We start from the raw sequence: 24,668 nt of genomic DNA, 5'->3' as shown, positions 1-24,668 counted from the left end.
AGGCATATGAAGCAGCAGGAGGAAACCACAGAAAGGTCAGTGGGACCTGGTTGTGCATATAGGGCTATGGTTTTGTTACATTAAAGTTGACATCTAGAGAATATTTTGCTAACATGTAGTGGACCTGATGGGATTTGATGAAGATAGGTTTGAAGAAAAAAGTTATGGAATGAGGAGGAGCACATGAATTATACCAAATAAAGATACTGATAAAAAGTGGAACAAATGTATGATTTGTTTGTCATTATGAATGAGAAACAAGATTTCAGGGAATATATTCCGAAGATATTTCTATCAAGTTTTATGGTATGTGTAGTATGACAGAACTTTCTCTACAGGAGATAGGATGAGAAATTTAATGTTTTTGTTAAGAAACAGAATTGAATCATGCTATGTTATATAGTCACCAATGAAACGAAGGAAGTAATAAGAAAGAATCCAGAAGCACTTCATGAGTAAAATTACGGGGATGGAATGTATGGACTGGCAAGAAAGGCTGAAAGAACCTCAAGTACATAAGTTAGAAAGAGGGAAACGGAGATTTGTGGTAAACTATGCATAGCAATATATTGAAGGTATAAAGGGAAATGTTTTAATCCTAAAAGCCTCTCAACGCAGAAGATACAGAGTTGATAAGTTTTCATGAACACCAAGGAATTTACTGAAAATAGATCACTCTAAAATATACAGCAGCCCAACTAGGAGCTAGAATGATTTGTTGGTGTGCTGCCAGGTATAATGAAAAACTTATGAAATAACTACAGAAACATTGAAAAGAATACTTGACAGTTGAAATCATTCCCAGATGAACCAGAAAGAATAGATAATTATGTCATGCAGGTAGCAGTTGTGTGAAGAATTGTCTTGTTAATTAAGCAAGAGATGTGGTGAACGCTTTGCACTAGCCCTGCCAATATGGCTAAATATCTTCATAGGTACCCATAGATAGGTATGTACTCTGTTTCTTTGACCTGTTAGCTTGACTTTAGATGTGATAAAACTTTGAAAGAATGATAAAGGATGTATTTAAACTATCTAATCAAGAAGAAGTACATAAACAAAGGCCAGCATCAACTTTTGCTTAGAGAAAATACACAGACCCTTTATTAATTCACTACAAAGACATAAACAAAATTTTATTCCAAGAAAGAAGAACAGACTGTTCTTCATGTCTTTGTTAAAGCATGTGACAAAGTAAGCCACAGATTTTGCAAGAGAAAGTAGTTAAGCATAACCCCAAAGGTGAGATAGGAAGATGAATTAGAGTTTCTGATAGAAAGTTTAAAGTGCGATGCACCTTGAGTTATGGTAGGGTTATGTTCCGATAAATGAATCGTAAGTTGAAATATTTTAAGTCAAAAATACAGTTAACATTGCACATCTAACCTACCGAACATCATAGCCTAGCCTAGCCTACCTTAAACGTTCTCAGAACACTTACATTACCCTTCAGTTGGACAAAATCATCTAACACAAAGCCTATTTTATGATACAGTGTTGAATATCTCTTGTAATTTATTGAATTCTGTCATAAAAAAAGGTTATATGGGTACTCACCAAAGGCAAAAGATGCAAATGGATGTTTTGTAGACATGATGGGAAGCAAAAACACACAACACAAAATAGAAAAACTTCGGCAACAAAGTACACTGTAGAGTAACGTTTGTTTACACACGTGATTACATGGATGGCTGACAGGAAGCTGTGGCTTGCTGCCGCTGCACAGCATCACCAGAGAGTATCGTACCGCATATCGCTAGCCTGGGAAAAGACCATAATTCTAATTCAAAGTACAGTTTCTACTGAATGTGTATCATTATCGCACCATTGTAAAGTTGAAACATTGTAAGTCGGGGGTCGTCTGTAGCAACAAATGAAACTGTGTCTGAGGAGAAAGATGATCCTATCTGGGGTACCACAGGGAGTGGTGTTAGCCTCAATATTCTTATTGATAATGATATCAGACATCAGAGCAAAGTAAAAGAAAGCATAGTAAGGAGCATTTACTGCCATTAAGGGGACTGCCTATTTTTTCAGCAGTGTTATGGCAAGACCACCTCTCTTGGACCTTCGGTGGCCTGTGTAATCTCTCTCTCTTTTGCTAATCTGTGTATCTATGCATTCCCCCCCCCCCCCCCCCCTCTCTCTCTCTCTCTCTCTCTCTCTCTCTCTCTCTCTCTCTCTCTCTCTCTCTCTCTCTCTCCATAGGGAAAATTTTGTTTGACTTTTTCTGGTTATTGGTATTTTTTATTGTTTAGTACTTATGTTTTCAAATTTCTCTTCAATAGATTACCTTATGACTTTTATCCCTCAAAGTAAGGAACTACTTTGTATTTTTTTTTTTTTTTTTTCAGTTTCTGGAGATATGGAATAAAAAATGCATCTCTTCCAGAAGCATAATTTAGCTGATCTTTTGATATGATCAATAAGCATTAGTAAGGAAAAGCTAAAATGAGTCTTCTTTTCATAACAGCCTTAGTAATGGTGGTGAAGAGGAACGCAGAAGACGAGAAATGACTGAAGTTACAGATCTAATGCGCAATATTACCTCATGTGAGTATTTTCTATTTTGTTGATTTACCAAATTCAATACATTAATGTGAAATTTATAATAAGAATGGAATAGATAGCTGTTAGTACACCAGTTTTAGTTAGTAAGAAGAGAGGACAGTAAGTCTTCATCAGGGAATAGAGCAATCCTCCCCTTTACTAGAATACAGGATTAGGGTTGGGGACCCCATTTCTAAAAAAAGATTTTCTATTAATTCACCCCTTGTGTATGGGAGGGGAGGTAATGATAAAATATTGTTTAGTTATTCTTTTTTCAGAACTCATAGTACTGAAATTGTGGTACATTGAATAAAGATTTTAGACTGCTTCAGTAGCTTGTTCTCGTACAGATCATCCAACCCATGCCTAGGAGTCATGTGTATCTTTTACTTTGAAAATGAAAAAGAATGTTGTGGGTTTGATTGTTGACTAGGGAATTATGAATTATTAATAAGCTATCCATGTGGCTAATGTTGACTGTAGTTTATGTAAATGTAAATTTTGAGTCTGCTGTGATTTAGTGCAAATTTGTCATGATTTTCAAACAGTCTTTATTTGAAGTGTATAGATCACAAAGGCATCCAATTTAAGATATTTATATTTATGTTGCACATTTGACCTATGCCTTCTTGATTTTGTATTTTAATCGTGTTGATATGATGAAATACTACTCGGTAGTCATGTGAAAGTATAAGAATGTAGTGAAAAAGATGTATATATAGTAATGATATAAGTAAAAGTGACACATGCAGCATGAGTCATACTGGCACTGTAACCCTCATGTTACCTTTGCAAATCTTTTTTTCAAGTACGTCTTCTCATCATTTTCTCTACATGTGTTATCTATGACTTTTTTCTGGCACTTGTCATTCAATATTGGTCATGTATATGATAATGATCATGATTTAGTGCTTTAGTTGAAGGTTTTGATGTGAGGAATAATATCACCATTTAGCAGATCATGGCAGGTAGTGACTCATAATACCTATTTGTGCTGTGTAGTGGGGGAGTTTTACACTTGTGGGGACCCATCCCTTGAACATTCTCTACTGTCATACAGCCTCTTCTGTTTATGTTTGCTCACTGTGTTAACTGTTTGCTCACTCAATATAATCCATTTACCCACCACTCTTATACTATGAAAGTATTTCTTTGCATCTTTATTTACAAGTTCCTTACTTAATTTTATGTTATGTCATCTGGTTACTCCATCCTTACGTCTCAAAGAAATGTCCACTGTCCTTTTGTTGATCTGTTTTAAGACTTAAATGTTGTGAACAGGTCACCCCTCAATCTTCCTTCTTCCAGTGTCAGTGAATTTAAAGCCTCCAGCCTTTCCCAGTAGCTTAATTCTCATAATTCTGGTACCATCTTTGTTGGTGGACCTTCTTTGTGAGCTCTTTTTGCTTTTTTGGTTATGGTAACCATACCTGAGAAGCATATTTTAGATTTACCCTTATGTAGGATATGAATAACTTGCTAAATAGATAAAAGCTATTCTGATTTTTGTCAGCAGATAGTTTTTCTTCTTTACTACTCTCCTAATATGGAACTTTAGCAACAGGTTAGGGATGATGCCTGCTCCCAAGTCCTTCTCAGACACTGAATCCTGAAGCTTATTTCCTGCATGGTAATAATCATATTGAAGCCATGTTTCACTTTGTCCCATCCTCATGACTTTTAATTACTTTTAATTTGCTCATCAATCATGTTTTGGACCAACTTGGAGTCTCTTTAGATCACCAAGGAAGCTGATACAATCTTCCTCACTTTTCACTTCCTCTATAACCTTTACATCATCTGCAAACTTATTTAGGTGGGATTCCATAGCTGCAAGCAAGTCATTAATATAGATCAAGAAAGAATAGTGGTCCTAGAGCCAAACTCTGTGGCACTTTGCTGGTCTCCTCAACCTATTTGCAAAAGGTTCTTAGGACATAAGTCCTTTGTTTCCTCCCTTTGATAGAATTTCCCTACTTATTCCTCCTTGGTGATTGCTTCTTAATCAGCCACCTTTGTGGTACAGCATCAAATGCTTTCTGGTAGTACAGATACAGACAGTCTATGCACCCTTTCTGTACTCCTTCAGTGTAGATTTCGCAGAGAACTTATCAACACAAAGCCTTGGTTCCTGGCTACTGAATTCCAATTCCCAGTCTGTGTTACCCTCCACCAGCTATCCTCATGTATAATTCAATGTCCCGCATCCATACAACATTGTTTGGACGACTATACCCTCAGATATACCGGGACTACTATTCCCTTAGACACCTGTTTTTGCCATCCTAGATAATGATCTCTCTTTCCACACATTCTTCCATACTTCCAGAATCTTTGCCTCTTCACCTTCATAGTTTCCTGTAATGCTGTGTCCACTCCCAAGTATCTGAAACACTTCACTTCCTCCAAAGTGTCTTCATTCAAATTCACACCCCACCTAACTTGTCCCTCTACCCTGTTAAACTTAATAACCTTGCTTTTATTCACATTTACTTTCAACTTCCTCCTCTCGCACACTATTCTAAACTCTGTCATCCACTAATGCCACCAGTGCTGTATCATCAATAGACAAGTATAGTTTCTATAATCAGGAAAGGTAAAAGGTAAGAGGTAAGATGAATATTTCTCACGGTGTAGGACACCTACTCCGAGTGCCCTGCATTTATCACATCCAAATTAACAAACTAAAATAATGCATGACCTATAGATGACCTCAAAACTACATCTTAACATCCTGACACTTTTCAGATAACTTCATTCATGCATCATTATTTCATTCTATTAGAACATTGGCTCACCCAAAACAAATTATCTGCAACCACACAAAAACCATCCATTGCACTGTTAACCCTAGCGAGACACGTATCCAGCTTCACCCTCTCATAACTTTGAATGGTCAGTGACTTCCGCTTATGTAACCTCCATCTATACTAAGTATCACATATGATGCACATTACATTTACTTCCCATACAACGAACATCAACACAAAGGTCGTAAACAAACTAAGCAAAATGCCCTCAGTTTTGGACAAGGAAAAGAATCCCTTAGTCTCCTCCACAAACATTTCATGTGCTTCACCCTAAACTATGTCACACCTGCCTGATCATCTACCCCATTGAAAGTAAACGACAAAATTGCAAACCACACAAAACAAGGCCCTTGGATCAATCACTGGGTGCATGGAACCACATAGTAACCACAAACACCCAATACCAACTTTTGTTTCATATATTTATCCCAGATTCAACAATGTACATTACATTGATCATTTAACTTGTGCCACAGCACATTGCTCTTTTCCCATTCGCATGCAGGGATTCTTTGTGATATAGATTTCTTTGTACAAAATGGAATGGTTAGCCTCTACCTGGAGCAATCCTGGTGGAGTTGAGGCTCTTTCTTTTTCCCTCCATAACAGTCTGGAACAGAAAATTAATCCCCCAGCACAAGTTCCTGATTGTCTAGACCTCCCTCCCAACACACAATCAACCCCTTTTTTACCTCTGAACTATCTCATTGTGCTTACACTGCTTTTGCCCCTTTAGGGTCATATGACCACAAACTTATTTCTATCACTTGTAATTCGGCAAGCACTCCAAAAGTGATTTAAAAACCACTGGCTCCTGCAGGCTCCAAGAATTTAGGAGCCCTTCCTAGTAGTTTTTAATATGATAATAAGCTTAAGTATGATTCACTGAATGAGGCCAAATTGTAGATAATGAAATTTATACAGAATAAGAAATACACCAACATCTTGTTTAGAAAGTTTCAGTTCTCCTATCTTTTAACCATAATTTCTTTTTATTTAGTAGCATTTAGCATAAGGTTTTGTATTGTTTGTCATGATGTCTCTGACCATATAAGTGATGGGGGCTGATTTGGACTTTAGTGTTGATGCTTGTGTTGTGGGGAGTAAATGTCATGTATGTCATAAGTGATACCCAGCAAGTTTCAAATTCTTTTAGGTGAAAGTGATCAACCATTTAGAGTTCTTAGGGGTGGTTGTAGGCTGGAGTGTTATCTGTCTAGAGTTAAAAGGGTGACAGAGATTTCTTTGGGGATGCAGACAATTTGTTATGAATGAGGCATTGTTTTTTTCAGTGGGTGATGTGGTGTAACCATGAGGTCATCTGCTTATGAAAGAAGTTTTACAGTGTGGTGTGGAGGAGGTATTGAGAGATTGTGTAGGAAGAAATGAAAGAAGGTTGGATTGAGAAGTGCTCCTTGGGGAACTCTGCTGTAGAGTTAAGCGTTTTGGAAGTGAAGCCTTTGTGACTGACTTTAGTGTGTTGGCCAGCAGTAAATTGTTCAACTGCTTTTTTTTTTCATTTTTGGTGAAGGTGATGTCAAGCATCCTTTACATCGATTTATTGAGGAACAGTGTCAAATACTTTGATAATATCTGTTGCCACAAGTACCATGTGAACTGGGGTTTATGTTTGGTTGAGTGAATTTAGGATGTGTTGCATGAGGTCCATTTGCAGTTTAGTGGGGAAGTGCTTTGGCTAAAGCTGTGCTGTATGGGTGAGAGAGGAACATCTTGCTTGATGTTTTTTGGATCATTTTTCAAGGAGTTAATGACAGTAGTGAGTAGGAGCTTCAAATGTTTGGAATTTTCTTATGTAACCAGTAGTTAAAGATATCTTTCATTGCTTGGATGTAATTTTTTTGCAAAATTTGTCGTAGGAAGTTTCAAATGTTATCAGATGCGGTTGCAGGGGAATTCTTTAAGTTCTTGATTGTGCTTTGAATGTCTGTGGATATGAAGCATGGTTGTGTTCTTTGGGAGAAGAGATATTGTTTTTTGTGATGAAAGTGCCTTGTCTTGTATTGGATGTGTAAATTTTCTTTACTGTTCTCCAGAGTCAGTTGCTGTTGGTTTTGTGTCAATAGTGTCAAGGATTGTGAGCCAGTTTGTTGTCTTTTTTCAGTTATTAGGTTATTGATGGTATTGTTTAGAGTTTGACTCTTCTTTATGGTCCCTGCTGATTGAGAGTGGTTTTGCTTGAATGTGTTGCTTTGCTTAATAAAGTCTGTGATTTTTGGTGAAAAGTGTGGTTATATTGCTTCCAGTGCCTTTGTGGGATGTGTTTAGGCTTGGTTTGTGATTTTGATGAGGTGTGAAATGGCGCCATAAGGGTATGGCAAACTGTTTATGATAAAAGTGTGAAGCATGTTTATTATTCATTGTGTAAATAAGATTATAAAATGGCAGAATGAATCAGTATTCAATGAGCCAAAACACACATTAAAGATAAATGACCCAGCAGACTTCTTCCTAAACAAGAACTTCTAAAGTTTGCACATAGGAGATGTCTCCACCTCAAAACAGGATCTTGAGAGTTGAGAACATGCCCTTGCACTCGGCTCCAGGCCCAATTTTGGAATTTCTTTTTCAAAAAGAAATGCAAAGCGTGTGTAATACAAGTTTTAGATACCCTCTGGAGAAAAATTCTAGATTCTGGCATCTTTCCTTTGATTCTGAAACTGACTCGCTTTGCCTTGCTCCACAAAGGTGGAAGCAAAGCATTATTAAGATCTTCGAAAGAGTCTTAAGAGGCAAACTGACAGAATTTATGGAATTGAACTGTCTGTATAACCAAGTATCATGGTTTTAGGGCAGGAAACTCTTGCCTATGTTGCAAGAGATCACGAAGGTGTGCATCATCTAGTATATGCATATAACAATGAGGAAAATGAAACATGATAAGTTCCCATTTGCACTTTTGTGTGATGATCACATTGTCAGGGGAGATACAAGAATGAGATGTAGTTAAGGTGCCATCAGGAACTGTTTACATATTTTGCCTGTGACAAAGCCATTAAGTTTGTATAGACCTTCACAAATGTTATTATTGTAATTCTTTGTATACTTGTTAGAAGATTTAATGATACTTCTCGTGGTAAAGGAGTTATTGTAACTCCTTTACCATGAAAAATGTCATTGGATTGTCTGTTGTTGAATACACAAAGAATTGTAACATTGATATTAGTTAAGATCTATACAAACTTGATAGCTTTGTCATAGGCAAAGTTTTTAAAAAGTTCCTTTTCCTCTCTACATAAGAATTTGATGACATGCTTGATGCCAGACCCAAACACCACCATCTGGTGATGCTTGTTTACCGATGGTGTCTTATCTATGTCTGTACCTCGTATATCAGTTGACTGTTCTGCATCATCTATCTCATTCATGTATCTCCCCTGACAATGTGATCATTACACGAAAGTGCACATGGGAACTTAATATGATTCATTTTCCTCCTGGTTATATTCATATACTAGATCATGCACACCACTGTGACCTTTTGCAACAATATATATGGTTTCAATGCATTACACATGACAGCCAGAGACTGAGTGTGAACTAATGTGGCCGTTGTTGTCTTTTCCTAGTGCTACCTTGCACGTGTGGGGGAGGGGGTGCCATTTCATGTGTGGTGGGGTGGCGATGGAAATGGATGAAGGCAGCAAGTATGAATATGTACAGGTATCTGTATATGCACGTGTGGACGTGTACATATATACATGTGTATGTGGGTGGGTTGGGGCATTCTTTCGTCTGTTTCCTCGCGCTTCCTTGCTAACACGGGAGACAGCGACAAAGTATAATAAATAAATATAATTATCATTATACTTAATCACTGTTTCCTGTGTCAGTGAGGTAGCGCCAGGAAAGAGACGAAGAATGGCCCATCCACTTATATACACATATGTATACATAAATGCTCATACACGTACATATACATACATACATATACATATCAACATATACGCATATAAATACATATACACAGACATATACATATATACACATGTACATATTGATACTTCCTTGCCTTCATCCATTCCTGGTGCTACCCCACCCCACAGGAAACAGCATTGCTACCCCCTGCCTCAGCAAGGTAGCACCAGGAAAACAGGCAAAAAAGGCCACATTCGTTCACCCTCAGTCTCTAGCTGTCATGTGCAATTCACCGAAACCACAGCTCCTTATCCACATCCTGGCCCTACACAGACCTTTCCATGGTTTGCCCCAGACATTTCACATGCCCTGGTATGTATATATACAGTCCTGGCAGAAAAATTGGCAGGCACTACTAACAGTGTGATGCAATATATGAAAATATCAACAAGCAAGATGAAACAGGTACTCAACCCCCATTAGTACTTCGTATGACATCCCTTGGCCTTAGCACAATCCTGAAGGTGCTTGGAAACGGATACTGCAAGATGCTGAAGGTATGTGGGGTCAAAGTTGGCTTGGAGCTTTAGAATGCTGGATGTATCCCATCCACGCAACTGTGGCTTTATAGTCATCCACAGGTTCTCAATAGGGTTGAAGTCAGGTGAGTTACCAGGCCAGGCCTGAATGTATGTCACACCACAAATTGCAAACCAGTCACATAATTTAGCATTGTGGCACGATGCACCATCTTGCATAAAGATATCACAACCAGTCTTCTGAAAACAGTCAGGTAATTCTTCACACAACAGCTCCAAGTATCGATTCTGATTCATAGTCACATCTTGAGGTAAAAACAGAAGACTTCCAACACTATAATAGCCAAAAGCCCCCAAACCATTAGTGAATCTGGAAATTTTACTGTTGCTTGAATGAACTTAGGGTCATACGGGTCACTATCTGGCCACTGGTTCACTTTGCCTCTATAGCTGCCAGTAACATCAAATGTAGCTTCCAGATCACAACACTTTCTTCCACTTTTTGTCATCCCATTGCAAATACCTTTTGGCAAATGCGAGTCTATTCTGGTGCTGATGACCTGTCAGAAGCAGTTTCTTGCGAGGCATACACCTCTACAGTTTCAAGTTATCATGAAGCCAGCTATGAATAGTACATACAGACACATGACCAAGTAGCTTAGGGTTGTCTTCCTTTAACTATCATGCTGAATATGTGGATTCTTGTCTACTTGACGTTGGATAATCTTCAGAGTGCATTGGGAAGTGATACAAGGTCATCCAGGCTATTTCTTCTGGGTAGGAATGTCAGTGCCGCCACTGGCAACAAAGCGCTTTGTCCATCTTTGCAGCAATGTTCTCTTTAGACAAGTTCTTAGAGCCAAGCATTGCAGAACAAACCCACCACACAGCACACATGGGTAGGGTGAAAAAGCAGATGTAAGGGGAACAACACTCACCCACCATAATACCTCCAGGCGGACTGACCCCCACTTGTTATTACCCAGGGGGTCCTCCCCTCCCCACCAATGTACATGAGCTACTCCATTATTTATTGACATGTCAGAGTCATGTTTTGGGGTTATGATAAAAACAAATGAAAAATACTGGTGTGGGCCCTATCATGCAAATTTTTTTTTTATTGCCAGGACTGTATACACCCTAGCATAGGCCAGATAGCCAATTTATCAACTAACCAGGGAGTAGGACTGGATGCTTTGATGAAAATTTGAATAGGGGAAACTTGGAGGAAGTGGAGTACTTTAGGTACCCGGGAGTGAACATTACAGTAAATGGAACGCTAAAAGGTGAAGTGAACCATAGGTTGGAATAGGGACTAAGAACTTAGGTGCATCAAGAAGTATGTGGAATGGGTGGTCATTTTCTGTTTGGGTAAAGTTAGTAAGTTTAAAGGCATGGTAGTTCTGATGGTGTTTTATGGATATGAGTCTTGGGCCCTGAATGCAAAAGAGCAGAAGAGGTTGGACCTATTGGAAATGAAATGCATGAGGACAGTCTGGTGTGAGGTGGGTAGACCCTGTAAGGAATGACTGTAAGAGCATGGTTAGGTAGTAAGCACAAACTGATTGAGAGAGCTGATGAGGGTATGCTGAAACGGTTTGGAAATGTGGAGAGAATGACTGAAGACTAACAAAGAGGATCTATGTGTTAGAAGTGGAGAGGAAAGAGGAATACTTATATTTACCTGTATGTGTTAAAAGTGGAGGGGAAGGAGGAATACTTATATATAACAACAAGATTTTACTATGATGGCAGGGCTAGTCCATGTGGGTACACCAAGAAGGAAATGGAAGGATGGTGTGAAAGAGATCTTGAGGCATTGGAGCCTTAACATTCAGGAAGGTGAGAGGCATCCATGGAATTGAGTAAATTGTAGCTGTATGGAATGTCATTGGGCTGACCCCCCCTGCTATATGAAAATATCAGAGGGCTCTGTTTTTGATGTATTACAGTTAGAGTGATGATGTGACCAAACAAGGCCATTTGTGTTAGTTCCTGACACTACCTTACTAAGATGGGAATTGGCAAATGAGTTTGAAAAAATATTCATCGGTGGGATACTCATGTAAGATTATGAAGACAATTTTCAAAAGCTTTACTATGCTTGTCAAGAGTCATATTTCAGATTTGTTGCTGAGATGTCAATATAATCAGCATTAAACTGAGTATGTCACATAACTTTTTTACGAAAAGAGAATGTATACAGATTTAAAGAGTAATGTTATGGACACATTTGACATTCAAACTTGCGTTGCTGTACACTTTGACTTGAGAGTCCAGGAGAGTTCCATGATTGTTTTTTTTGTTGGGCTTTTTTGGTGAGAAATTACCAATGCTTCATAACCATCTCTTACACACTTCAGAATCTTCCTTAATCTAGACTTTATTGGAAAAACACCAGACAATATTCATGAACAAGGAAGTAAGACTTAAGCTTTACTTTTTTTTTCCTTGCATTAAAATGGAAGAAGTTTTCGTGATCTCCTTTAAAAAGAATATCATATATAATCCTAAGTGACCTTTACATGACCTTGACCAGGCAAAAAAGTACCTTTCAAATTTCTGCTACAGGTACTGGCATAAGGGCAGCAGACAGATTCCAGCATTAACAGGTATTGCATTCTTCCTGTATGCGGTTACACAGTCCATAGACTTGTCTCCTCTACAGTGCACAGTCCCACATGGCATTATATGCAATATCAAAATCGTAAATGCCTTATACTTTTTTCATTGTTTTAGCCTTTGCTACCTGCCAGGTGTGATGATTGGTCTACACACCCTCTCTTATATTCAGAAATCCTGTATGCTCTCACCTTCATTGGATTCCTTAAATATGATCAGGCACAAGCCTGCTCTATCCTTTGTTAACTTTACAGGGAAGACCATTCCTTTAGAATTCTTAGATTAGATTTTTGCTTTGCCTACCATTTTATAGGTGAACGGATGCTGTTGGAACCCAGTCTTCTGACACATCACCACTTTTCTGTGCAGCAACACAACTTTACAACTTTCATATCCAATTGACTGCTGTCTCACAGCCTGTCTTAACCACCTTACTGATTTCTCTGTCCACTTTCCTTGCTCTCTCTGTCTGTCTCTCTCTCTCTCTCTCTCTCTCTCTCTCCCTCTCTTCTCTCTCTCTCTCTCTCTCTCTCTCTCTCTCTCTCTCTCTCTCTCTCTCTCTCTCTCTCTCTCTCTCAGGAACAAAGAATGGCCACATTTGCTCACATCCACTCTCTAGGTTTCATGTATATTGCACTGAAACCAAAGCCGTCTATCCACAGTCAAACCCCACAGATCTTTTCATGGTGTCCTGACCACTTTATATTCCCTGGTTCAACCCATTGACAGCATGTCGTCCCTTGTATACTTCATACTTCCAATTCTGTTTATTCCATGCATGCCTCAAAGCCTCCTGCATGTTAAGGCCTTGATCACTCAAAGCATCTTTCAGTCCATCCTTCCACCACCACCTCAGTTTCCTACTTCTTGTTTCCTCCACTTCTAACATGTATACCTGCTTAGTCATCCTCTCCTCATGCAGCCTCTCCATGTGTCTCGTCCATTTCAGCACACCATCTTGAGCTCTCTCATATGTGTTCTTACTCCCACACTTTTATCTTAATCATTTCTCATTTGATCAATCCTCCTCACACCATATATTGCCCCCAAACATATCATTTCCAACATGTCTACTTTCCTCAGTGCTTTTTAATCTAAGGCCCATGCCTTGCAACTGTACTACACCTTTTAGGACTACTATACCATCAAACATACCCATCTTTTCCCTCACAGAAGTGACTTCTCTTTCCACATACTCTTCGGAGCACCAAGACTGTAAGCCTCCTTGTCCACCTCATGACTCACTTCAGCTCCCATGGTTCCATATACTACCATATCCACTTCCAGGTATCCAAAACACTCCACTTCACCCAGGTTCTCTCCATTCAGACTCATACTCCAACCAACCTGTCTTACATTGTATCTCTGGTACCTCAGGAACTGCCTCCTAAGAGGTAGCCATGTAAGAAAAATCACTAGAATGCCCAATTCCAACACACTTCCTTAGCATGCTTCGTCCCACTCACCCACAGAGATTTTCTTCTCCATATATTCCCAGCTTGCTTTTATTTCCTCTTTCTGTGTCCTTCCTCACTGATATTTTCTTTTCTTTACCAACCCGTTATTACGCATACTTTCCACAAGGCTAAACCACTTTAAGGTATTTCATTTAATCCACTTTACCAACCTAGTATTATGCATATTATCCACATGGCTAAGCCACTTCAAGTTACTTTATTTCACTTAATCACTCTTTGACACCACTTTCCCTATCTTTCCTTTTGTCTTACATCACATATTTGTACATTTCAGACTTACTCCATCTCTTCTGTTGAATCTGCTGGCACTTCCTAAATAGCTACTTACAGTAGCCTAAATCCAAGAACTTTATGCTCTTTTTGATGGCCATGTTTCACACGTGTAGGCTAAGTGTGGCAAACTATGTAGTTTTACAGTCCATTTTTAACATTTATGATTTCATTTTTCCTACACTTCCCAGTTTTTTCCAGTTTTCTGATGCTTTACTGCTGTTCTTAAAATCATCTTATCACAATAACAGAAATCAGGATAATCACTACAAGTACCACGCCTCGAGTTACAAAGCTTTGACTTTAGGCATTTCAGACTTAAGACACTTCAGAATTAGGGTACGCTGTATCAACTTATGCTTCATCTTGTGACATTGGGGAAATCTTTTTTTCTTAATATTTTTGATATCTAAGAGTATTTTTTCTTAATGATAAAGGATGTCACTGTAATTTGAGGTATTCATGTAGATGCATATTTTGACTATATTACAGCAAAATACCATTTAGTTTACATCCCAGTAGCTGCAAAAATACAATTGTTTGTGCTCACCACAGCCCTATTATCTACTTCATTCACAGTAAATGTAGGTAGTTTGGTATATCTGTACTTGTAAGAGTAAAGGATGTAAGGGTGTCATTCTTGAGGCTACATGAGTGGTGCTTAGGAGGTTTGATACTGGTCAGCAACTCATGGTTATAGCCAGTTCTGTGGGTCTCCATCACTCTGTTACTTTTATTCTTAGTCTGTTAAATATAAGCTGCATTGTCTGTGATAAGGGAACATTTGTTAAATCAGATAATGAAGGCGGTCTAGATAATCCTTGTGCCCCATCCTCAGTTTCCCAGTAACCCTCAGTCCACTCTCTTCCATTCCAGCAACACCTTAAGCTTTTATCACTATGTTTCAATACAGTATCTTTCAGTTTTTTTTTTTTTTTTTACACAAGAATTGTCATGACAGAGTGTGGTAATGTATATGAGTGGTAAGCTATTTCAGGTATAGTATGACCCATCAATAAGATTTACATTGGGTAAAATTTGGTTTGGAACTTGATCCCCATTATAACATAAGTTTCAGTGGTTTAATTGAAGATAGATTTGAAGTTACAATAGGTGTCCTGTAAGGTGTTCTTATTGTAAATTGATACTTCCTGTAATCACTTAAAAACAGTTAGTGCCAGCATTATGTAATATGTTTAGTAAAGATTGTCCATAGAAGGCAGGTGGAGGTGACTTTCTGTATGTGAGTCTGAATATAACCAGAGTTAGAAGAATTTATATAAATATACTGGTGGAATTGGATTTAGTACAAGTTAAAGCAATGGAACTGATATAGCACAATTGCGTGAGTTACTTTCATCTTTTCATCATAACATGAGCCATCTTATACAGTATAAGCCCAGCTGGCAGTGTGCAATACCAAAGCTACGATAACTCATCAACGACTAACTGCCTAATCTACACTGCCCACTGCATCAGTTCCATTTCAGCATCCATTTACACCATGGATGTATTGATTGCCATTCATGTAATTCATTTTTGTGCTCAAGTGTACCAGTAACCACTTTGCCTAAGCATCCAACAAGTAAGACTTGGAGGAAAAGGTGAAAAATGCTGGATGAATTGTGGCATGGTTCTGGCATATCTGCTGTTTTCTTCAAAACATTCAAATTAAACTTTGTGAATAATACAGTAAATTGTGTCTTTTTATATATTTTTTACTTCTCTTTAGTACGATGTTGACTTATGTCTGCATTAGAAGTACAGTACACGTTGAGAAAAGATATGGAAAAAATGGATGGTGCATTCACAGAGACATGTGATCTTAGTTCAAAGCTTTCATCATTTATGTTATGAATAGGTGGGTAATTTGTATTTTCTGTATACATTTATACATTTATTCTGTATACTGTGGCTGCATAGTGAGCCAGCACTTCAGTGGTTATCAAGTTGCACTCTTTTGACCCAGTAGCTGTCTTTTCTTTCTGTCTCGCCCTTATGTGGACTAATGGTATTCTGTCCACAAATGAACAATCTTTCCATGTCACAAATAATGCTTGACAGTACTTAATTTACACAACTCATTCTCGGCAACTCTAGCTTTTCCTGTGGTGAGCACTTTACACTAGCCCTGCCTTTTGACAAAAAAGGTAGGAGCAACAGATAGAAGTGGTGAATGGGAACGTTGTGGCAGGAGCTTTAGGTAGAAGTAGTAGGTAGGAGCATTAGGTAAAAGTTATAAGTTGTAAGATGAGGCAGGAGTATTAGGTATAAACATGATGTAGAAGTAGTTGGTAGGAACATTAGGTAGGAGCCTCTGAAAACACTGCACAGGAGTCGGCTTCTACCAGTGTTCTATTATGGGTGAGGCACTAAAGGCTGAGAAGCAGCACTGCAATTTAACAGTTAACAGGGACTTTTGCCATGGCCACCCCCTTGAGGGAGTTCCCAAAGGAAACAGTCATCACAGTTGTCTTGACTAGGCAGGTACTAGTTGGCAGGCAGCCAATAGACAGGGAGATTTATTACCAGTACTACTCGCCTTGGTATTGGGAGCGTTAGTGATGACTGTGTAGTGAGCCAGGATTTCAATGGTTGCCAAGTTGCACTCCTGTGACCCAGGTAGCTGTCTTTTCTTTCTGCCTCACACACACATGGACTACTGGTATTCTATCCACAAACATACAAACTCTCCTCATCATGATTTTCCTATGGTGAGGACTATGCATGAGCCCTGTTCTTTGGCAAAATGGTAGGAGCAGTACATAGTAGGTAGGAACATTTAGATAGGGGCAGCAGGTAGTAGTAGTAATTAGGTAGACACATTAGGTTGAAGTAGTCAGTAGGAGCATAAGATGGAAGCCTCTGTAAACACTGTGATAGAGTTGCTCTCTGCTAGTATCCTATTAAGGGTGAGACACTAAAGGCTAAGAAGAGACACTAAAGTTCATTTGTTATGGAGACTCTATTGCCTTGGCCATCCCTTGAGGTTGTTCCAGGAGGGAAAAGGCATCAGAGATATAGTAGATAGATAGATAGTGCTAGGATCTTGTGTAATGCACGAACTGATAATCATTTTTTGTTCTGAAAAAAATACTGAAAGAAAATTCACTAAGCCTTTCTTAGGGTCCCAGTCACTCTGCTGTTCAAAAGGTCTATGTTATATTATGAATGATGTGGTACATTTTATGTTTATATATTTTTTCAACACATTTCTCTTATGATGGTTTTTCACTAGTTCATGCTTTAAAAATGAATTTCATGTTCAGAAATATGTACATGAAATAACGAGTTTTTTCTTTGGCCACAAAGCTTTTCATATTTTATATCAAACACTGTTCTACTAGCTCATTTGAACCCTCCTTAAAGAAGGCAGTGTGAATGGAATACTCTTTTATTTTGGTATATTTTGGCTAATTTCAGTTGCTGATGTCCAAGGGAGCTGTGGTTTCTGTGCATTACACATGACAGCTAGAGACTGAGTGTGAACAAATGTGGCTTTTTTTTGTCTGTTTTCTTGGCATTACCTCGCTGAAGCAGAGGGTTGAAATGCTGTTTCCTTTGGGATGGGGTAGCACCAGGAATGGATGAAGGCAAGCAAGTATGAATATGTACATGTGTATATATGTATGTGTCTGTGTATGTATGTTTATGTGTATATGTTGATATGTATATGTGCGTGTATGGACGTTTATGTATATATATGTGTATATGAAATTGGCACTAGCTAGTCTATCTCTCTTATTATTGTCTCACTTAGGCTGGCATATATATATATATACCTAAAGAAGTTTGCTCTGTTTGTTGATATTTAGCAAAAAAGATGCACACTTTGCCATCAGAGTTACTCTTAAACCCTTCAACACAGTGTTCTTGACTGATGAAAAATCACTGAATTAAGAGACAGCCTCTTCTGTATATTACAAAATGTGAAACTATTTTATCCATAAATGATGTGTTACCTCATACTTAAGAATTATCCCATCTTTGCTTCTTGTAATTGGTTCATTCAACATGTAACATTATATAGTTCAGTTGTCATAGCCCAGTTTTTGGACTTTTTGTTTACTCCGTATTTTCCTTTGCACCACAACCCATATGATGGGTAACATTGCCCAATAAACAATGCCCTTTGCAACAAAAATCAAATTCAAATACATATATTTTTTATAATTCTCTCTCTAACGAAACCTGTGTATGTTTGGACATATATATGTTTGAAGTGGAGGTGGACATGTGTTTGTTTGAAATTTATAATTTCATGTTATACGTTAGTGTACATGTTCAACCTATCCCTTTAACACTGTAATGTTCATCCAGAATCTCATACGGATGTACCACCCCCTCTTGCGTCTGTTACCAAGTGATTAATCTCACCCATTATAATGAGCATCACAGTTCAAGTTCCTGCAAAGTTTATCCCTAACCATTTTACTCTCTTGCATGCACAGATTTGATTATTACAATAATTTTGAATCATTAATTCTTAATTATATTACTAAGAACCTAATGCTTACCTGGTGCAAACAATTATCCTTTCATGATTATCTTTCACCAAAATTTGTGTGATTTCCCTTTGCAAGGCATCTGCACCCTCTAAGAATGCAGCTCACATACTTCCCATCATTCCAAACAAATTTTTCACTATCCTACAGCTTTAAATTGCACCTACTCAACATATATACGTTGCCTTTAGAAAAAGAATGTATGACATTTGTTTGCTTATGTTCATCACTTATCATTCTCACATTCCATTTGGCCTTGCTGATCCAAATGTATAGCTATAAGATGTTCCAGACATATTGCCTACATTGAAATCCACTGGCAAAGTTTTTGAAATTCATTCTTGCAAGGATAGGATTCTTACTTCTATCCCTGCAGTTAGGCCAGGAAAGGAGTACTTAGGTTCCAATGGCAGACTTGTCTTCCTACCTCTTTTTTTTTTTTTTTTCATGATACTTTGTTGCTGTCTCCCATGTTAGCAAGGTAGTGCAAGGAAACAGACGAAAGAATGGCCCAACCCACCCACATACACATGTATATACATACACGTCCACACATGCACATACATACCTATACATTTCAACATATACATATATATATATACATACACAGACATATACATATATACACATGTACATAATTCGTACTTGCTGCCTTTATTCATTCCCATTGCCACCCCGCCACACATGAAATGATACCCCCCTCCCCCCACACATGCGCGAGGTAGCACTAAGAAAAGACAACAAAGGCCACATTTGTTCACAATCAGTCTCTATCTGTCATGTATAATGCACCGAAACCACAGCTCCCTTTCCACATCCAGGCCCCACAGAACTTTCCATGGTTTACCCCAGACGCTTCACATGCCCTGGTTCAATCCATTGACAGCACATCCACCTCGGTATACCACATCGTTCCAATTCACTCTATTCCTTGCATGCCTTTAACCCTCCTTTATGTTCAGGCCCTGATTGTTCAAAATCTTTTTCACTCCATCCTTCCACCTCCAAGTTGGTTTCCCACTTCTCGTTCCCTCCACCTCTGACACATATATCCTCTTTGTCAATCTTTCCTCACTCATTCTGTGATTTTATGTTCTACAAATTTCAGCTTAGACTGGAAAATTATTTCTTATTCATGATTGCTATTGAAATGTTGCGAAGAACCTGATATTGAAATTGACATTGTGATATTTTCTGCCTTACAGTTTCTCAACCCCCTGATGTAACAAACAATACTAGTGGGGGCAACAATCGAGCTCCCCGTGATGACCGTATAACTCGTTATTCTGGTCCACTTCCTGGCAGACAGTCTTCCTCAGATGCTGGTGAGATTTTATAAAATGAACTGTACCAGTTTTGTTGTTCTGAAAACAAACCCTCTAAGCATTTCACTTTGATTTAAAGCAAAATATGGTTATCTCCACCTCTTATCACGTGTATTTTACTTTAGTATGGTACATTAATTGAGCAGTATAAGTATGTATTTTGTTTTTTAATTTTCTTTGAAGATTATTCTCTCCAGTTGCCACACAAGTATATAGTTTTAAGATGAGGCATGTATTGCTTTTGCATTTTTTAATTCTTTGCCCAAATAATTGCTTTTTTCATTTCAAGAAGTTACAGAGATTCTTTTGCTCTGCTGTAGATAACTCTTTAGGAACCCTCATTCATCCTTATTGCAGTAGCTTATTGTAAAGGGTTTTGAAGTGAACCTTTTCTTCTAATCTCCTTGTACATTTATGATGTTTAAAAAGATGCCCATGAATTTTTATAGTACTCTGATTAGGGGGAAAAAAGAAATGCTGTCAATTTTTCTTCTTACTCTTTAAAGACTAAATTTTATCCTCTCCAGTTGCCATTCATATACGTAGTTTTAAGGTGCATGAGTGTTGGTGTATGCATTTTTTCATTAGCCAAGTAAGAGTTTTCTGTATTTTGAGGAATTTATTAAAATTCTTCTGCACTGGATAACTGGTGTTTACCTTCATCCATTATAGAAACAGTAACTAGCTGTATTGGCTTTTTAAATGTAGCTTCTTTACTAAACTCTCTGTGCATTTATAATATTAACGAGGTGTTTGTGATTCATCCTACCCTAATGTCTTTAGGCATTGAGTTAAGGTTTGTGTGCAATATGGGCTTTACATATAATGAAACTAAGAAAAGCATTTCCATCCTTACTCTGTAAAATCTGTTTCATGGCCTTATGTGGAAAATGTGATAAATATCCAGAGCTTTCAATCCTTTCTACATCCCAGCTTTTATGGTAACTTGGTTTAGCTCTCCTGTACTAACCCTAGGCATCGCTTGTGGGCTGTCTGTTGCCGTCTTTGCTCTGGCTCACTCAGACGGATGGCGAGACGCTCTGTATCATTTTCCAGAAAACTGGCGTGGAACTGGCCGCTGGAAAGTATCCAGTAAGATTCAGCAACTACTAAACACACTAAAGAGACCAAAGAGACGACCATTACCAGAATTTTATATGGATGATGAAGAAGACTTGGAAATTGCTGCCAACCCAAAAGACCCTAGTGCTCCTAAGCCAGAGGGTATGGTTATGACACCAGCTCGGGGAGAACAACTTGTGGTAAGTAGTGACTATATCTTTAGGATCTGTGTCTTAAGTTTGATCATTTGATGTTGCTTGGCACTGCTAGTAAGAAAGAAGCATTGATGATGACGTTTATTTTGCATTTTTTAGATATTGATATTGATGAAAGTCTGATTATGAATGAATGAATAAACACACTGTTTAAGCACCTTCTGTGGCACCTATTGTATTTTTTCAGTGGCTTTCCTATTAAACTTTTTTGCTGGTATCATTCTGTTGTACTTCACTGATTTATTGAATGGATAACATTAGCTATTGCTTGTTAAGAATAACCTGATCTTATGTAAAGAGTCTAACAGATATTCATTTCCTTTTTTAAATGCCTTGAAATTTAATTTATGAAAAAAAAGTTAAAGGTTCTTTTTTCTATTTATGGTTCTTTTTGGCCATATTCATGCAGCACCCACACTTATTATTCCCACATTTTTAAACTTCATACTTTTGTTTAGAGATAATTAATTTCCATTCCTCTGAATTTTTTTTTAACCTTTTATCTTCTGTATATGTTACTTCCTCTTTGTGCACTCAGCTTAATTTTTCTTAGACATCCTTTCATTGCATTAAATGAGATGTTGGAATGTGCTATACATACATATTAAGTGAACCAACTTGCAAAACTCTTCAGCTTTTCCAAAAGTTTCTGCCAAATCAACTACTCATGTAAAGAGGTTGTTAACAAACCGTTTAAGATTGTGCCTTTAGATTTCGTGTGTTTAATATTATTTGATTTTACCTAAGATAAATTGTCATAAAGGTGACCATTGACCAACAAATGTGCAAGTATAGAGAATTCTTCCTTTACATAACTGTAAGGGCAGAATTCTCTACATTTGCACATTTGTTGGTCATTGGTAACTTTTATGACAATTTACTTTTGGTAAAATCAGATAGTATTAACTACAGGAAGTCTAAAGGCACAGTCTTCAATGGTTTGGTTAACAACCTCTTTACATGAGTAGTAGACTTGGCAGAAACTTTTGGGAATGCATGTTGGCTCAATTACTTTATTTGACTATATAATGGTTCATTGCCTTCTCTCTAAAAGGTGCATGTCTGCACTTGATCCTCCCCCTTGGAAATGGGAATCGAGTTGATGACCATAGAGAGATCGACACTCTAAAGTACAACAGACTTTTCCCACAGTAGTAATATTTTGAGCAAAAGGTCACCTTTGTGGAAGCTGTATCATTATCAGCGGATTCCTGCGGCTTGATTCCTGTTACATGATTATCATATTGAGGCCTTCATTCACCAAGCTTATCCCCACTAATTTACATTTACTTAGGTTAAACTTCATTTGTCATATGAGACGATGCAGTCCTCCATGCTTTTTGCTTCACTCATGACCTTTGCATCAGTTAGGAGTCCATACCATTAGCCAAATCATTTACTTAGATAAAGAAGAGTGATGGTCCTATGGCACTATGCGTGTCACCTTGACCCCTTATGAGAAGGTTCCTCGTGATATGCATACTGAAATAATCTTTCTATTGAAGGAGTTTCTATCCTTATTCTTGCTTGATAACTCATCTTCTAAATCAGCTTCCCATGTGGAACAGTGTTAAATTCTTTGTGGCAGTCCAAATACAAACAATCTACCCCATCTTCTTTTTTGTCCAAATCAGATCTCACTCTCCCATAGAAATCAATGAGGTGTGTTTGTTTGTTATCCCAGGGGATAGGGGAGAAAAAATACTTCCCACGTATTCCCTGCGTGTCGTGGAAGGCGACTAAAAGGGGAGGGAGCGGGTGGCTGGAAATCCTCCCCTCTCGTCTTTTTTTTTTTTTTTTTTAATTTTTCAAAAGAAGGAACAGAGAAGGGGGCCAGGTGAGGATATTCCCTCAAAGGCCCAGTCCTCTGTTCTTAACGCTACCTCGCTAACGCAGGAAATGGTGAATAGTATGAAAGAAAGGAAAGGAAAGTGTTTGTTTGTGTGTGTATTATATGTTTAGAAAATCTTTCTTTAGTATTAAGTAGCTTTTGAAACATTTGTTATTACTTAGTCTGTTCCAGTGTGTGAAGTTGTTTAATTTCATACTTGCACAGTATGGGAAAGGGGTTGTATATATATATATATATATATTTTTTTTTTTTTTTTTTTTTTTTTTTTTATACTTTGTCGCTGTCTCCCGCGTTTGCGAGGTAGCGCAAGGAAACAGACGAAAGAAATGGCCCAACCCCCCCCCCCCCCATACACATGTACATACACACGTCCACACACGCAAATATACATACCTACACAGCTTTCCATGGTTTACCCCAGACGCTTCACATGCCTTGCTTCAATCCACTGACAGCACGTCAACCCCTGTATACCACATGACTCCAATTCACTCTATTTCTTGCCCTCCTTTCACCCTCCTGCATGTTCAGGCCCCGATCACACAAAATCTTTTTCACTCCATCTTTCCACCTCCAATTTGGTCTCCCTCTTCTCCTCGTTCCCTCCACCTCCGACACATATATCCTCTTGGTCAATCTCTCCTCACTCATTCTCTCCATGTGCCCAAACCATTTCAAAACACCCTCTTCTGCTCTCTCGACCACGCTCTTTTTATTTCCACACATCTCTCTTACCCTTACGTTACTTACTCGATCAAACCACCTCACACCACACATTGTCCTCAAACATCTCATTTCCAGCACATCCATCCTCCTGCGCACATCTCTATCCATAGCCCACGCCTCGCAACCATACAGCATTGTTGGAACCACTATTCCCTCAAACATACCCATTTTTGCTTTCCGAGATAATGTTCTCGACTTCCACACATTTTTCAAGGCTCCCAAAATTTTCGCCCCCTCCCCCACCCTATGATCCACTTCCGCTTCCATGGTTCCATCCGCTGACAGATCCACTCCCAGATATCTAAAACACTTCACTTCCTCCAGTTTTTCTCCATTCAAACTCACCTCCCAATTGACTTGACCCTCACCCCTACTGTACCTAATAACCTTGCTCTTATTCACATTTACTCTCAACTTTCTTCTTCCACACACTTTACCAAACTCAGTCACCAGCTTCTGCAGTTTCTCACATGAATCAGTCACCAGCGCTGTATCATCAGCGAACAACAATTGACTCACTTCCCAAGCTCTCTCATCCCCAACAGACTTCATACTTATATATATATATATATATATATATATATTTTTTTTTTTTTTTTTTTTTTTTTTTTTTTATACTTTGTCGCTGTCTCCCGCGTTTGCGAGGTAGCGCAAGGAAACAGACGAAAGAAATGGCCCAACCCCCCCCATACACATGTACATACACACGTCCACACACGCAAATATACATACCTACACAGCCTTCCATGGTTTACCCCAGACGCTTCACATGCCTTGATTCAATCCACTGACAGCACGTCAACCCCTGTATACCACATCGCTCCAATTCACTCTATTC

The 24,668-nt window shown here is 38.3% G+C and overlaps 1 protein-coding gene across 7 annotated transcripts in view; it reads left to right on the top strand.

The window, feature by feature from the left end:
• The window catches only part of DIP2 (disco-interacting protein 2), a 520,124-nt gene that overhangs the window by 425,208 nt on the left and 70,248 nt on the right, over positions 1-24,668 (top strand). For 5 of the 7 annotated variants that reach the window (XM_071670477.1, XM_071670474.1, XM_071670480.1 and 2 more), the window contains 3 exons: positions 2,474-2,553; positions 19,856-19,975; positions 20,999-21,237. In XM_071670477.1, the coding sequence (XP_071526578.1) occupies positions 2,474-2,553; positions 19,856-19,975; positions 20,999-21,237 (439 nt within the window). The remainder of the gene's footprint in view (positions 1-2,473; positions 2,554-19,855; positions 19,976-20,998; positions 21,238-24,668) is intronic. The other 2 variants (XM_071670476.1, XM_071670479.1) reach the window with 1 other exon arrangement.

The sequence above is a fragment of the Panulirus ornatus genome, chromosome 15 (genome assembly GCF_036320965.1).
Source record: "Panulirus ornatus isolate Po-2019 chromosome 15, ASM3632096v1, whole genome shotgun sequence".
Lineage (NCBI taxonomy): Eukaryota > Metazoa > Arthropoda > Malacostraca > Decapoda > Palinuridae > Panulirus > Panulirus ornatus.
The sequence above is the reverse complement of the archived record's forward strand: the minus strand, read 5'-3'. Positions and strand labels throughout refer to the sequence as shown.